The 14,612-nt window shown below is 42.6% G+C and overlaps 1 protein-coding gene across 1 annotated transcript in view; it reads right to left on the bottom strand.

The window, feature by feature from the left end:
* The window catches only part of LDB3 (LIM domain binding 3), a gene marked incomplete at its 5' end in the record, with an annotated part of 167,514 nt that overhangs the window by 78,878 nt on the left and 74,024 nt on the right, over nt 1-14,612 (bottom strand). Inside the window, 2 exons of the mRNA XM_015425655.1 lie at nt 9,656-9,692; nt 10,958-11,127. Coding sequence (XP_015281141.1) covers nt 9,656-9,692; nt 10,958-11,127 — 207 coding nt within the window. The remainder of the gene's footprint in view (nt 1-9,655; nt 9,693-10,957; nt 11,128-14,612) is intronic.

Raw genomic sequence — 14,612 nt, 5'->3', positions numbered from 1 at the left:
ATACTGTATGAAAACTAACAGACTGAACTGGTCTCACCAGGTATTCAGTAATGCCACTGAGGGATACGTAGGGTTGCCAGGTGCCTTCCTCCTCCTGGGGGGGGGATTTGGGGGGGCATTCTGGGGGTGGGCGGGGATGTCAGCAACACACTGATGTCACTTCTGGAAGTGACGGCATCACATCAGCGATGTCAGGGCGACGCTCTACTTTTGGGGCAAAACTCTATGGTAAAAATGGCCACAAACCAGAGAATTTTGCCCCAAAAGTAGGGCCTTGCCCCCGACGTCGCCAATGTGATGATATCACCCCCCAACCCCTGCCAGTTGCCAGGAGAAACCTGGCAACCCTAATTACTTGTGATAGTAATTGTTTAATAAATAAATCTTTTCTTGTTCATTCTGCCAAGGTTTGTCACACCGCAAATTTGGTCATAAACCAGGATGTGCTCTGTCCAAAAATGAGGAGGGAGGGGTTTGGCTGGGGAAGGCAGGGTGCTCTGAGCCCTCTTTAGCAAAGCTCTAGAACCAGAATCATGCCCGTAGGGTTGCCAGCTCCGGGTTGGAAAATACCCGGAGATTTTGGGGGTGGAGACTGAGGAGGGTGGAAGGGAGGGACTTCAGCGGGGTAGAATGCCATAGAGTCCACCTTCCAAAGCAGCTATTTTCTCCAGGTAAACTGATCTCTGACACCTGGAGATCAGTTGTAATCCTAGGAGATCTCTAGTCACCACTTGGAAACTGGCAACTCTACAATCTCCAGGTGGTGGCTGGAAATCTCTTGCTATTACAACTGATCTCCAGGCAACAGAGATCAGTTCACCTGGAGAAAATAGCTGCTTTGGAAGGTGGACCCTATGGCATTATACCCCATTGAAGTAACTCCTCTCCAGGACCCACCTCCAAAATCTCCAGGTATTTCCCAACCCAGAGCTGAATACCATAAGTGGCAGTCAGTTTAAGGCCCCTGCCTGCTCCAGAATAAAGCAGAGGGGATGGGTGTGTGGGGGGGGACAGAGAGATCCCTGGACATATTGCCCAAAATACTCACAATGTCTCCATGATGCCCAATTAAGAGGGCAGGGAGGAGGTTTAACAAGAAGGCACAACCACAACCAGGGCTATTTTTGGGCAGGAACGCACAAGAACGGAGTTCCGGCTGGCTCCCAAGTTGGCCACACCCAGCAGGAACTCATTAGCATAATAGGCCACACCCGACAGCAGGAACTCATTAGGATTGGCTACATTAGGGGTGTGTGGCCTAACATGCAAAGGAGTTCCTGCTACAAAAAAAGCCCTGGGTTTTGACAACAAACAAGGTAAACAGAATAACAAGCAAAAGGTGGGTGTGGCTGGATGAGCACATTTCTGGTAACATGGGGGAGTGGCCTAATATGCCAATGAGCTGTGCTGTCAGGGGTGTGGCCTAATATGCTAATGAGTTTCTGCTGTTGGGTGTGGCCTATTATGCTAATGAGTTCCTGCTGGGCTTTTTCTACCAAAAAAGCCCTGACCACAACTATGGGGAAATGAAGGGGTGGGTGAGTCTACAACACTCATTGAGTTGGGTCTAGTGATCAGTTAACGGATCTCTTCTGTGCTCTCTTCATCCCAGTAGTTACTTCCAACTAATTAATTAAGATTCATTCCAGAGGTTGCAGGTCAGGAAGGCTGCAGTGGAGTCGGGAAAGGAGGCCACATTGCCCTCCCTGCCTTTTCTATCAGCTGACCTGTCCTGATGCAAGGTGAAGAAGATGACAATTTCCACCCCTTCCTAAGGCGGCTGTTTGCCCCGTTGAGGTAGGGGAAGTCCTACCGCCCACCCCCACTGCCTGTCCTTGCTCAGGTGACTGGCAGGGGGGGAAATTCAGGGACCAGAATGGCATCCCGTGATGTCATGACATCATTCCCACCCATGTAACTCCAAGCGACATCACTAGGTTGCAGGACACTCTAGGATTCAATCAAAGCTTAGTTGTAATGCCATGACATTGCAGGACAAAGTTCCGGCGGGTTTCCACTCCCCCCAGTATCCTGGGATTTGCCATTCCAGGCCTGGTGATCCGACCTCTTCCCCACCCTAACTGTGAGGGAGGCATGTGGGAAAGACTCCTGATTCTGTCCTCACGGACTGTGGGATCCAACCCACTACTTGGTATCTAAGCCAAAGCTAACAAATGGCCCAGTTTATTCTTGGCCTGTTGCTTCTCCGTCCGCTTCTTCCTTTCCTTTTAGTCCAGCTTGCTGCCATTCTTTCCCCCAGCTGCCATGACAGCAGTTTCCATCGACTTTCTCCCGAGTCTGTCTTTGTTCTGGTCAGATGCTGCTGCGCCATAAGATGCGAATGGCAATCAGCTCGTGCTCCTGCCCGCCTTGCCTGCATCTCTTCCAGCTATCGCTCCCCGTCCATGCAGGTGACTAACAATATCTAGTGATCAGTTAACAGGTCTCATGATCAATGTTCCCTCTAAGCTGAGTTAGTGTGAGCCAGCTCAGAGTTTTTTAGCCTCCGGCTCACACATTTTTGTCCGGGCTCAGGAAGGAGGGCTCCAGAGCAAACTAATTTATGCAGCAGCCAAATCGCTCGCTCACAACTTTAATGCCAGCAGCTCACAAAGGAGAATTTTTGCTCACAAGACTCCACACAGCTTAGAGGGAACATTGCTCATGATATAACACGACAACATGATATTGCCTTGCCCACAGCTGTGTAGAAAACTATCTGGGAGCTCCTTTCTAAAAAGCCAGTGATACCCTTGTGTTGTTTTAGGAGTCTCAGCTTAATGGTCTTACGGAGGCCCTCCTTTAAACGAACACCTCAAATGCAAAGCACAGAACGAACATTCAGCAAGAGTGTCTCGTTCCTTCCCAGTGTTTCTAAACACACACAGTACAACCTGATTCTATGCAATGCTGACTCTGAAGTAAATCGCACTGTGTTAACCTGGGCTTCCTAACTACAATCTGCTTTTGAGGAGGCCATTGCTAAGCTTGCAGACAAAGTCCAACCCTAATGGCAGCCCTTCGATAACTGCAGAGTTAACTTTCACCCAGCAGAAAGCAGGTTTGAGTTCTTATGAATTAAAGTTCCTGAGTTTAAAAAATATATATATACTAGCATCAAAAAGGACCCAGTTTCAATGTTATAATGAACAGAGCCTTGGTTTCTGTCCAAGCAGAAAGAAGCACAAACAACAAATAGCATAAACAGTGGAAATCAGCTTTTTAAAAGATATTTCCTAGTGGTATAAAAAGCACATGCTTATGGGGGGGGGGGGGAGAGCTAACTAGGCAGAAGTGTGACAAATTGTGGACTTTAGTAAACCACATAGTTTAAAAGAGAAAGGGAAAAAGTGTGCTCAGTTTAGAAGAAGGAGGTTGGAACTGAACCGGGATTGGTTTCTCTTGTCTTGCCTATGATAGGCCAGGTTGGGAAGCAGCACACCTGATTGGTGGATGTTTGAAAATTCTCTGTGAGGTTCGGTTAAAGTCAGTTAGTGGCCCTCTGGGAGAGAGAGGGTTGAAGAGAAGACTGAGGCGAACCACTGATAAGAAAATCAGTCCTAGAAAGTCTGCATCCAAAGAAAGTATACGTGGTGGATATAAATGTAATGCAAAAATACAGTAATGGAAATATACAGGGCATACACACTAGCAGGGCTATTTTGGGGCAGGGACGCACAGGAACGGAGTTCCGGCTGGCTCCCAAGTTGGCCACACCCAGCAGGAACTCATTAGCATAATAGGCCACACCCAACAGCAGGAACTCATTAGGATTGGCTACATTAGGGGTGTGTGGCCTAACATGCAAAGGAGTTCCTGCTACAAAAAAGCCCTGGGTTTTGACAACACACAAGGTAAACAGAATAACAAGCAAAAGGTGGGTGTGGCTGGATAACCACACTTCTGGTAACATGGGGGTGCGGCCTAATGTAATGAGCTGTGCTGTCAGGGGTGTGGCCCAATATGCTAATGAGTTCCTGCTGTTGGGTGTGGCCTATTATGCTAATGAGTTTCTGCTGGGCTTTTTCTACAAAAAGAGCCCTGCACACTAGTAAGAGTGAGTCTTGCCTTTTTTGTTTCAACACTAAACTTCTGTTATTCTTCTTGACTTAGTATACATTCAGTTCCAAATTGTTCCGTTATTTTAAACATTAGTAGATCCATCTCTTTAACCAATATCTACATCTAGCATTTGATATTAATTACCACACAATATTAATATATCCTGGCCAGAGTATACTTGCGGGTATCTTTGGGGAAAAGGAAGAGAAATCTCAGGTGGTAGCCGTAACTGGATAGACCACATGTCACAAGAACTACACATTCTAAGAGGCACATTAGACTGTCTCAAATTCCTTCTTTAACCACCATAAGCTTAGTACAACTTTTGCCATGTCCTGACATGCTGAGCATGTCATTAGTAGCAGGCAGTGACACAGAGCATAGGCACGGAAACATATAGCAAAAGCACCATATAGTCTGTTACCTAAATAATCAGTTGTGATCAGGGTTGCCAGGCATGGCATAGTAACTGATGAGGGTACAGGGGGGGGGGTATATGTGGCACCAGCAGTGATGGCATGACATGACTTCCAGGGGAACCTGGGAAATGACATCACACCTCTCTAGGAAATGCTGTAACCTCAATGGTAAAATCACAGATTTCCCAGTGATTGCTAGAGTACACTGACATTACTTTTGGTTTTTCACAGGAAGTGACATCACACTGTTGCCAATAAAATCACAGATTTTCCAGTGATTGCTAGAGCAGATTGACATTACTTCTGGTTTTCCACAGGAAGTGACATCACACTGATGCCAATGATATTTTGTAAACATTTTTTTCCAGGAACAGTGGTGCGAAACAAATTGGGGGTGGGTAGGGGAGAATTGGGGATCCCCTTGTGGGAAAATACAAAATAGAGAAAAACACCATGTTTATAGGATGAAAAAAAAATCCTACAAAACGTTTTCAAATATAGATGTCTTATTGTTGCATTAATTCTAATACAAATAAATTGTAATTATCCAAATTATTCATATTATTTATTTAAATTATTCTTATTCATATATGTTGGATCCAATATTTTCATTCAAGCAGTACTAGGGATCATAATAATAAAATGTCCACGTGACCTTTATATAGGCATTTGTGTCAGACCCATAAAAGTTTGCATCATGGATCATATGTCCCAAATACATCATAAAGTCTTGGAGGCTCCATTAGTATCTCATTTTTTAGAGATGAGACATTCCCCAGAAGATCTCTGTTTTGTGGTCATTTTCCAACATAGACCCCCATCCATTTAACCAATGAGATATTTCTAAGATTTTACTCCAGCGTGAGGCTTACTGGATTCATAGATTCCAAACTTATGCTCCATTGGCATTAAACTAAACTTTAGATCTTCCATCATTTTTGTAACTACATATGGTGTCTGCCTCTTTAAATTCATATTAATTAGTGTCTGTATCCATTTAAATTTGGTGCTTTCTTCTACGCAATTAAGAAACTTTAGCCATTGTGATGACTCAGGACAGGCTTTTGCCATTGTTTTCTTCTGAATGGTGATTCCAATAAAATCTTCAAATATTAGGGGTAAGCACCTCTTCTATTAATCTTTAATTTTACATTTATTTCAGACCTTCTGTATATGAAAACTTTTAATGTAGATGTACATGCTTGGTTACAATACTAATTTATGTAGGTGTTGGTAAGTTGTAGTTGTTTTGAGTAAACACGCTTAATACATTGTAAAAATTGTTTGTAAACGCACCCTTCTATTATAGACCCACCTCCTTTGGCCAATAATCTCAAGACTTGAAGAAGATTATTGACAGAAATGGGAAAGACTTGTCTAGACTATATTTATACATTCTTATTCTTGATCTTATATATTTTGTTAATATTGTCAAGTTATAATTCTGGTATTATTAGTGTACTTCTCTAGGAATTGGATTTGTTTATTATTCCTAGTACTGCTTAAATGAGAATACTGGATTCAACATATATGAATAAGACTATTATTCATTTGGAGAATTACAACTGATTTTATTATAATTGATACAACAATCTGACATCTATATTTGAAATCATTTTGTAGGAGATATTTTCATCCTATAAACTCAGTATTTTTCTCTGTTTTGTATTCTCCCTACCGCCATCCCTAGTTTTTGCTTTATCACCATGTGGGAAAATGGCAGCCCTGATTGTGATCAATTGTTGAGAATGATGGGAATTAAAGTGTAATGTGTGTGTGTGTGTGTGTGTCTGAGAGGGACTTGTACTCTAAAACTCCAAAAGTGTTGAAAAATAGAAGAGTACAAGAAAATAGGGAGCTGAATACAGCCTTATCCAGCCATTACGATTTCCCACACAGCACAAAGTTTTAACACAGAGGAGACGGGACACCAAAAAAACCCCAGTATTGCACTAGCAAGCAAATCCTCTTCTGCATGGAAATTCTGATGACTTGTATGTCAAATGTTGCAATAGTTTAGCTTATGCCAAGGTCAATTTTGAAGAGCCTCTTTAAGGAGATATTAACCTTGCACTATTTTGGGGGGGGTCTACTTAGGGTTGCCAAGTTCATCTTCCACCTCCAGCGGGGGACTTTGGGGGTGTTCTTGGAGGGGGTGGGGAATCCCCAACATGATGACGTCATGTTGGGGATGTCTGCCGCCTTCCCCACCCACCCGTGCACCGGATCTCCAGAAACGGCAGTTCCCTGCACTTAAAGTAGCCGGCAGCCGGCCTTTCCCCTTTAAGAGCAGCTGTGTTTCCCTTTTAAGAACGAAGCTGGCATTTCCCTGCAAGCTTGCAGAGTTTGCGCTTGGGAGGAAACACGGGTTGCAGACACTTAAAGGGAGAGAGATGGGTGGCTGTGGGTGTTGGAGGTGGGGCTTCCCCCGCCGGCCATCTGGCCGGCAGCGGGTAGACCCCCCAAAAAACCGGGGGACCCCTGGCAAACCGGGGGGGTTGGCAACCCTAGGTCTACTGCAGCTTACCACATCAGGAGTCAATACATATTTCATGATCACATAGTAACTAACAGTGTTTTCCAAGTTTTTCCAAGACCATTTTGCTACATGAACGATAAAGGAAAAAAATATTTTTGGAGACTGTCCTCAAAAATGGCCATTGGAATAGTTCCTCAGTCTGAAACTACAGTGAAAAATGGGAAGAACCACTGCTTTCCTTGCCACTGGCTAAGGCGGCCATATATAATTTAAAGAATCCATATTCTTGATAGTATATTTTAGAAGAGTCTGACACAAGACTCTGCCTTTACCACCCAACATGTTTAAATTATGAATGAATACGTCTGCAGACTTGGGTGAGGAAAGCTGAAAAAATAGCAGGGCTCAGTGACCAGTTAAAGAAGCCCATTATACAGGGCTAGATCCTCTGGGAAAAGATCCCCAAGCACAAGGGAAAGGGTGCTTTCTGCCAATTCCCCCTACCAAGGCAGCCGTTGATCCCCCCTCATCCTATTCCCCGAGGGTTCCCTCTGAGCAGCATTTGAGAGGGCATTTCAGACGGCAGCAGGAGGGAGTAGGGAGGGAAGCTGAACTTCCATGCATGGAATGTAGACGGGATCCAATGTATTGTATGTAAAAATAACCGATCAGCTATGATCATTGGGTTCTCCACGAAAAAACAGCAACAGGAGCCTGAATGCCTAAGATAGCGTAGGTTGAATGTGCTGCCACCTGGTTTAGACTCGTCCTATCTTCTGTGAACCAGCTTTTAGATCTGGGCTAGATATAGCTAAATACAACTGGAATATAATTCAGCAGAAACATCTAAAGGATGTGAGTTATCTACAACTTCAGAGTGCAGATACAGAGTACAGAGTACAGGGTACAGAGAGTAAACCCTCCACATGTGTGACTGTCATATGTGACAACGGGGAATTTCAGACAGGTGATAGATTCCGGAAGGGAACCAGTTCATTTCAGACAGAACCCATTTGAGAACCGGTTCCCTTCCAGAATCTATTTGCCATTTCATACACAAACGCTTCAGTCCCGTTTAGGAACCGGGACTGAAGCGTTTTACCTGTCATCCACTTCCAAGTGGTATCCAGTGCCCTCTCCCGGTTCCGATACGCTTTTTTCCCACCTTTTTTCGCCCGTGCGGGCGATCTCCGGCTGGTTTTTTTTTTGAACGTTCGATTTATAGCGCTATAGCGCTATAACGGTATAACGGAATAGCATTATATCAATCCCATTGGAATGCATGGAGTGTTTTGTTATACTGCTATAGCGCTATAAATCGAACATTTCTTTAAAAAAATCGATCACCCGCGCGGGAGGAAAATGGCGGGAAAACAAAGCGGTGCAAGTCTGAAATGCCAAACCGCTTCTGATCCGGCTCATTTCCGGTAGGGGCAAGCCCTGTGTGAAATGGCAGCCCTGTACCGGTTCACTTCAAAACGGATGATTGCTGGCTTGAAACCGGGTGAAACTGGGTAATGTGAAATTCCCCAACGTGTACGTAGAATGCACATGAATTCCTAAATGAAAACGCCTTGTAAATCTTCAGTCTCTAAGGGTTCTGCTGAAATTAGGTAGCAATTCGGTACAGAAATACAGTTGAAGCTCAACTAGATAATCGGAACCAAGTTGCATAAACATGTCGCTTGCAATGGGAAGTGGATGGCAGCCATATTTACCTGCAAGTATATTTTTTAAATTACAAGTTGGGGAATGGCTAGGAAATAGGAATATACATAGAAGAGTCGCAGGGATGAGGTGTCAATAGCGCAGCAGACAGCCGGAACACTGGCACGACAGAAGTATCAGACAGATCATAAACCCAAGGCCTTGCTCGTAAGAATACACTCAGGGAAACCAAGCTGTTTAAATGAGATGGGAGATTGAGGTCCAGGTTTTTCTAGCCAGCATTAAAATGAAGTAACAGCACGAAGTCAGGAGCCCACTCAAACTAGCCAACCACGATAGCCTTGCAGCAGAAGACTATTTGAGGCCCTGAATATCAAAAGCAGACAAACACTTTACTCTAGTAGCAAAAGCAGTCCTGTGTGCTTATACTGCATTGTTATAAGAAGAAACAAATCCAAATAAAACTTTGGCTGGGTTGTTGCTGGGTTTGGGTTTTGTTTTGTTTTTTTGGCCCAACATAGTAATCAGCAAAATGAAGTGAGGGGTTTTTTTTTATTATTCATATCATTGGGAACAACTCCTTTACCGTTATCATCTGTGCATCTCCATTGAAACAAATGCCAATCACAGAACCATCCAAATAAATTGCTCATCAAAATCTCAACACTGAACCACGCCATCTTATTCATTTCTATCTAGCTATAAGACGTAGGGCAATCACATGCAAGCTGGTCCCACAGGTCTGTCACACAAAGTTGTCCCACCAGAAACAAATGGGAAATCATTGTGCAAAGACGTCACAGGACTGGGTATGCCCATTAGGAACGATGCTGCTTTCTCAGTGTATCAGCCTAGAGCTTCTTGCCAGTTGTTAAGCCAACCGCGCTTTCTATTTAGTGATTTGAGTAAACATATTAGAACAAAAATCTAATTTATTTTGAACTGTTCAAATTAATGCTAGTTTTAGAGCACTAAGTATTTGTTATCTGGAAAGAGAAGGCCATAGTGCTTGCTGCTAGGTGCCTACCTTGATCTCCTCAGGGCGTCTTCGTCTGGATCTTGCACTGCAGGTGAGAAATTGACTCCATTAGAGGACAAAAAAAATACAAGAAGACTGGGTGGAGTTCACACGTTAACAATGGGGGGGGGGTTGCTTGGTATGTCCTAAGTCTGGCAGATGATGGTGCAGGTATATATCTAATCATTAGTAAATAATTAAATAAACTGTATGTTAAGTGTACAAGTAGTAACAATAAGGTTGCCAGGTCTACTTACCCGGCTGGCAGGGGGTAGGAGGGAGCCTTCTGAGAGTGGGGGGGGCAACGTAACTGCGAGCGACGTTGTTGGTGTGATGGCATCATGCGGAAGCGACGTCATCATGCCAGGCACGTCACATGGTGATGCTCTAGCATTTTGGTCAAAACTCTATGGTTACCAGAGCTTTGGCCAAAACGCTAGAGCGCTGCGCGATGTGCCCGGCATGATGGTGTCACTTCCGTGCGACGTCATTGCACTGAAGTTTTATGGCAGATTGCTTCACAAAGAATTGGCTGGCTGAACATCCTAACTTGCTCCTGTGGTTAGTCAATGGCTCAATGACTTGAATGATACGGAATTGAAATACAGAAAATATTTCTATTATCGCTTACTTTCCAAAAGCACTTTAAATTAGTTTTGATGTAGCTGGAGCATTCTAAATTCTTTTAACTTGTCAATTGAATTTTTCTGTTGACATTCTGCTTCACAATTCTTGCTGTTGCTGTTAGCTTATTAAGTGTGCAATCTGAAACCTGTAAGCCCACTGACTCTGTTTAGTATTGTGCTGTTAGTAATCTAATCATCCATCTCTCTCTAAAAAAACCCAAAACTGGAATTATGGCTGGCATGAGAGGATTTTACAGAACGGTGTTGTTATACCAGAATGCACATTTTTGCCTGAAACTCCATCACTTGACTTCTTTGGAAGTTACACCGGTTTTCTTGTGCATGTAAGAAACTATATTAATTTAAATATTAATAAAAGAATCTGCTTCAGGACTGTCTTTAATTATTATAGCTTGCCACCAGATCCGCAGTTCCAACTGAAGATCCGATGCACAGATCCAGTTAAAGGATTTCTCTTGCGATACAGCCAACCTTTGACTTTTCTAAAGCTCCCACGAGATCGACCTACCATGGAGAATCACAGAGTTGGAAGGGATCTCCAGGGTCATCTAGTCCAACCCCCTGCACAATGCAGGAGAGGCTATCTACTAACATCAGGTACGCAAAGGTGGGGAAGGAAACAAAGTTAAAGACGTGTGAACTGGGGCTTCCCAGCCTGACTTACTGTACTCGGTTCCTGTCATCTGAGCCAGGATTCGGAAGGACCTGGACTGGAGTTGGGAAGAACGGCGACTCCAATCATCAAGCTCGTCTTCAGATTTGTGCTGAGTTTTAAGTACAGCCTGATATACTGGAGACGCACTGTCTACATGAGGATCTTTAACTGGGAGGCTACTGTAATGTAGAAAGAGGCGCACTGTAAAACGGCTCGTGCGGATTTGACCCGCCCTTCCCCAGCACCTTCCTGCCATTTGTGTACGGATCTCCCCCCCCACCCCGCCCCCATTTCTTTCCCATCAGTCTGGTGATACACTGCTCTTCTGGTACAAACAGACTGAAAGAGAGACGCCATTTTAAATTGGTTCAATTTCCACATTCTAGGTATGGATGACCTACATGGGATGCTCTGTATTCTGTTAATCAAGTGAGTCTATCCACAGGATAGGCTGAAAAAACACCACTGCAGTGTGCTTGCCTTGACCCAAATGGCTGGCAATGATCCAAAGGATCAGGGAAAGACATTCGTATATGCAGTTTATAAAGAATAACAAGAGCTGTATGGGATCACTCATGGTCCCAGTGCCTGAGCGGTTACTTGGCCAGCCTGTGACCCATCAGGGCATGAACACAGGGCCCGTGGATACTGCTATCACCATGAGTTAGTCTTGGGAATGCCATAACATGTAATTTTTCGGTCTGTGTAGACTGGCCCTGACACTTTCAGACCCAATGACATATTTTCTACAATTCCTGGTGCACTTAAACAAGCTACACTTTCCATAGACTGAGGTGCACCTTTCCCCTTTATTGTTTAACGTGTCAGAAGCTGTACACGCTGTTGTGGCTGACACTAAGAATCGCAGCTGCAAAATGATGGGAATGGAAAAATAAACCCAACAGTAACAACATGAAGGTCATATACACAGATTGCTGGCGATTGCTGTTAGGTTTTCTAACTCGAATGGCTTTCCTCTTATATCATGAAGGATTTCCAGATTAAAATGATAAACAGAAAAGAGCCTATTAAAAAAAAAAGAGTTCCAGAGGGTAGCTGTGTTGGTCTGCAGTTAAAACACCTAGATTCGAGTCCAGTAGTACCTGAGAAACCGACACGATTGGCATATCTCACAGAGGGATCCTTGACTTTCAAAAGTTCTTATCCAAAAAAATCTTGGTGCCTCTGGACAAAAATCTAAGCTGTTAAAATAGAGGAAGCTGAACAGCCTGTACAGATTCCACTAGACAAAGACTTCAAAATACCTACGTGTTATCAGGCATTTTCCGTGACCATTTTGTGGTCGATCTATTGGTATATTTGGATTATATGTTGGAACTCTGAAATCACGTATCTGTTGGTTTCCATTCTATAATTTTATCAATTTTAAAAATATATTGATGTGACTAAACAAAAAAGTCTCCATATTTATGGCTGCCGTATTTGCCTGTAATGACACCGCTGTGTCATGCATAGAAACAGCAATTGGCCAGTCCCATTCCCAAGAAATCGACTTGCCTGTGTCACATATATACAAATCACAGGTAATAAATTGGCTGCTACTTATAAATTCATTCTGTTACTATAATGCATATGGACTGACTTCTCTCGAAGTGTGCATGCACCCCAGAAATTTGATTGGGCACATTCCAGTCTGAGGTGGGCAGCTCAACTTAGCATACTCAAGAACTCTACAATCTACATAATTAAAAAAAAATCCAACACACATAAAAAGCAACAAAGATTGGAGTAAAAAAAAAATCAGCATTCAAACTTGTTGGAAGAAGAATCCGTTTAGTCCAAGATTCCTGTTTACCACCAATGGAATTCTCAGTGGCTTTGCTGGATCAGACTAGGGTTCATCTGGCTATGACCTGATACTAACAACACAATGATCATGTCGTATGAAGAAGTACTTTTTTAAAAAAAAATCTTTCCTGACCTCACGACAAAAAGGCAGAATTAAATCTGAGTAAGGTATTCAGAATTTCGTCTCTCAAGTTAGAACATCAGCAAAGGTCGATGACTTGTATTAAATGCTAATTGTATAACTGTTTTCCTGACACGTCATGACAATGATGGCTCTTATTAATTATATTAAAAGTCTGGGTAAACCTTCTTGGCCTTTCTAGTGAATTCACGTTAATCATTCAAAAATTTAAAACTGTCGTGTGCATTTGCGAAGTACAGTCCTATGGGGATGGTTGAATTAGACTGGGGCGGAAATGCAACAGAAATGACAAAAACTTTGATTTGATTGAAATGAAATGTTCACAGCAGGTATTTAAAAAGAACACTTCCCGCTAACTTGATCTTTGATATCTTACTGCAGTGGGTTAAACAGAAAAAACAATGAAGAGCGCCAGCAGTCCATCATTAGTGCACTAGTGCACCACCATCGCACTAGCTACCATCTATCCCCCATATATGGACATCAAGATGGGGCATGCACATCTAGTTGCTGCATTATGGGCGAGAACGGGATGGTCAGGGATAGTCATCTTGCTTTTAGAAATTTTAGAATTTGTACAGATTGTATAATTTGCTAGGCATCAAAATCTGTTTTAAATAGGGCTGTAATTTAATATTTTGTATTGTTTTATGGTTTTATCTGGCAATATGCCCTGTAAGCCGCCCTGAGCCTTCGGGGAGGGCGGGATAAAAATGTGAATAATAAATAAATAAATAAATAAAATAAAGACATATTTAATTGCATATTTACTTAATGTATTATCGTTTTTATTGCATTGTTTTCTACTTCCGTAATCCAGTTTTATTGCATCGCTTGTTGTATGTATTATGCTATTTTAATTAATCATTTGCTAATTCTGTAATTCACCTTGTGCCATGGTAAAAAAGACAGACTATACATGAAGTAAATAAGTAAGAAAATAAGAAACAACATGAGCTATAGCTACGAAGCTATCTCTTCCCCATTTACATAATAGCCGGTATGCAATTTCATTCTCACCAACCAATACAATTTAATTCTCACCAACTAATACAGAACTGAACCAAATTAAAAAAAATATATATGGAGAGAAATCCTGTACTGAGGACTAATCTCTGAAATTTAACACCTGCAAGTAAACTTGGCTGTCTCCATTTTTAAAAATGTAGCAGATAGGAACCAGAAAAATGTAGCGTATACAGGGTAAAAACCAGTATTTCGGCAAAGTCAGTATTTCACATATGAAAAACCACTTTGCCCAAGCAAACCAATATAATCTTGTCAATGAGATTACAGAGATCTATCCGAAACACGTTACATATAGAGCACAGAATGAATTCTATTGTGCGAAACAAATATTTTGAGAAGTAAGAAATTAGGAAGCTCAACAGATGGGGAAAAGCTGTGCAGAGAGAAGGTGGCTTTAAACAGAGCACATTTAGAGAGCACTTCACAGCACACAGCTCAGCACTCCTGTCTCAAAGTCAAAATGCTAAACATGTAGGAACTGTCTGATTATATGCGAAAGGCATTTTTAAAAAATAATAGTTTGCTACTGAGACATTTCCATGGGCATGGCTTTGGGAAGAAACAGTGTACTCAAATTGCTCCATGCAGAAAGATAAGTCACTGATTATTTCCCAAATGATTATCCACTTTTCAACGCCTTTTGAAGTGGTGTAATTTCACCTTTAATGCATCTAGACTTTCCTG

The sequence above is a fragment of the Gekko japonicus genome, unplaced genomic scaffold (genome assembly GCF_001447785.1).
Source record: "Gekko japonicus isolate JY-2015 unplaced genomic scaffold, Gekko_japonicus_V1.1 scaffold1137, whole genome shotgun sequence".
Taxonomy (NCBI): Eukaryota; Metazoa; Chordata; class Lepidosauria; order Squamata; family Gekkonidae; genus Gekko; species Gekko japonicus.
Note: the sequence above shows the minus strand (reverse complement) of the source record. Positions and strands in the feature narration are given on the sequence as shown.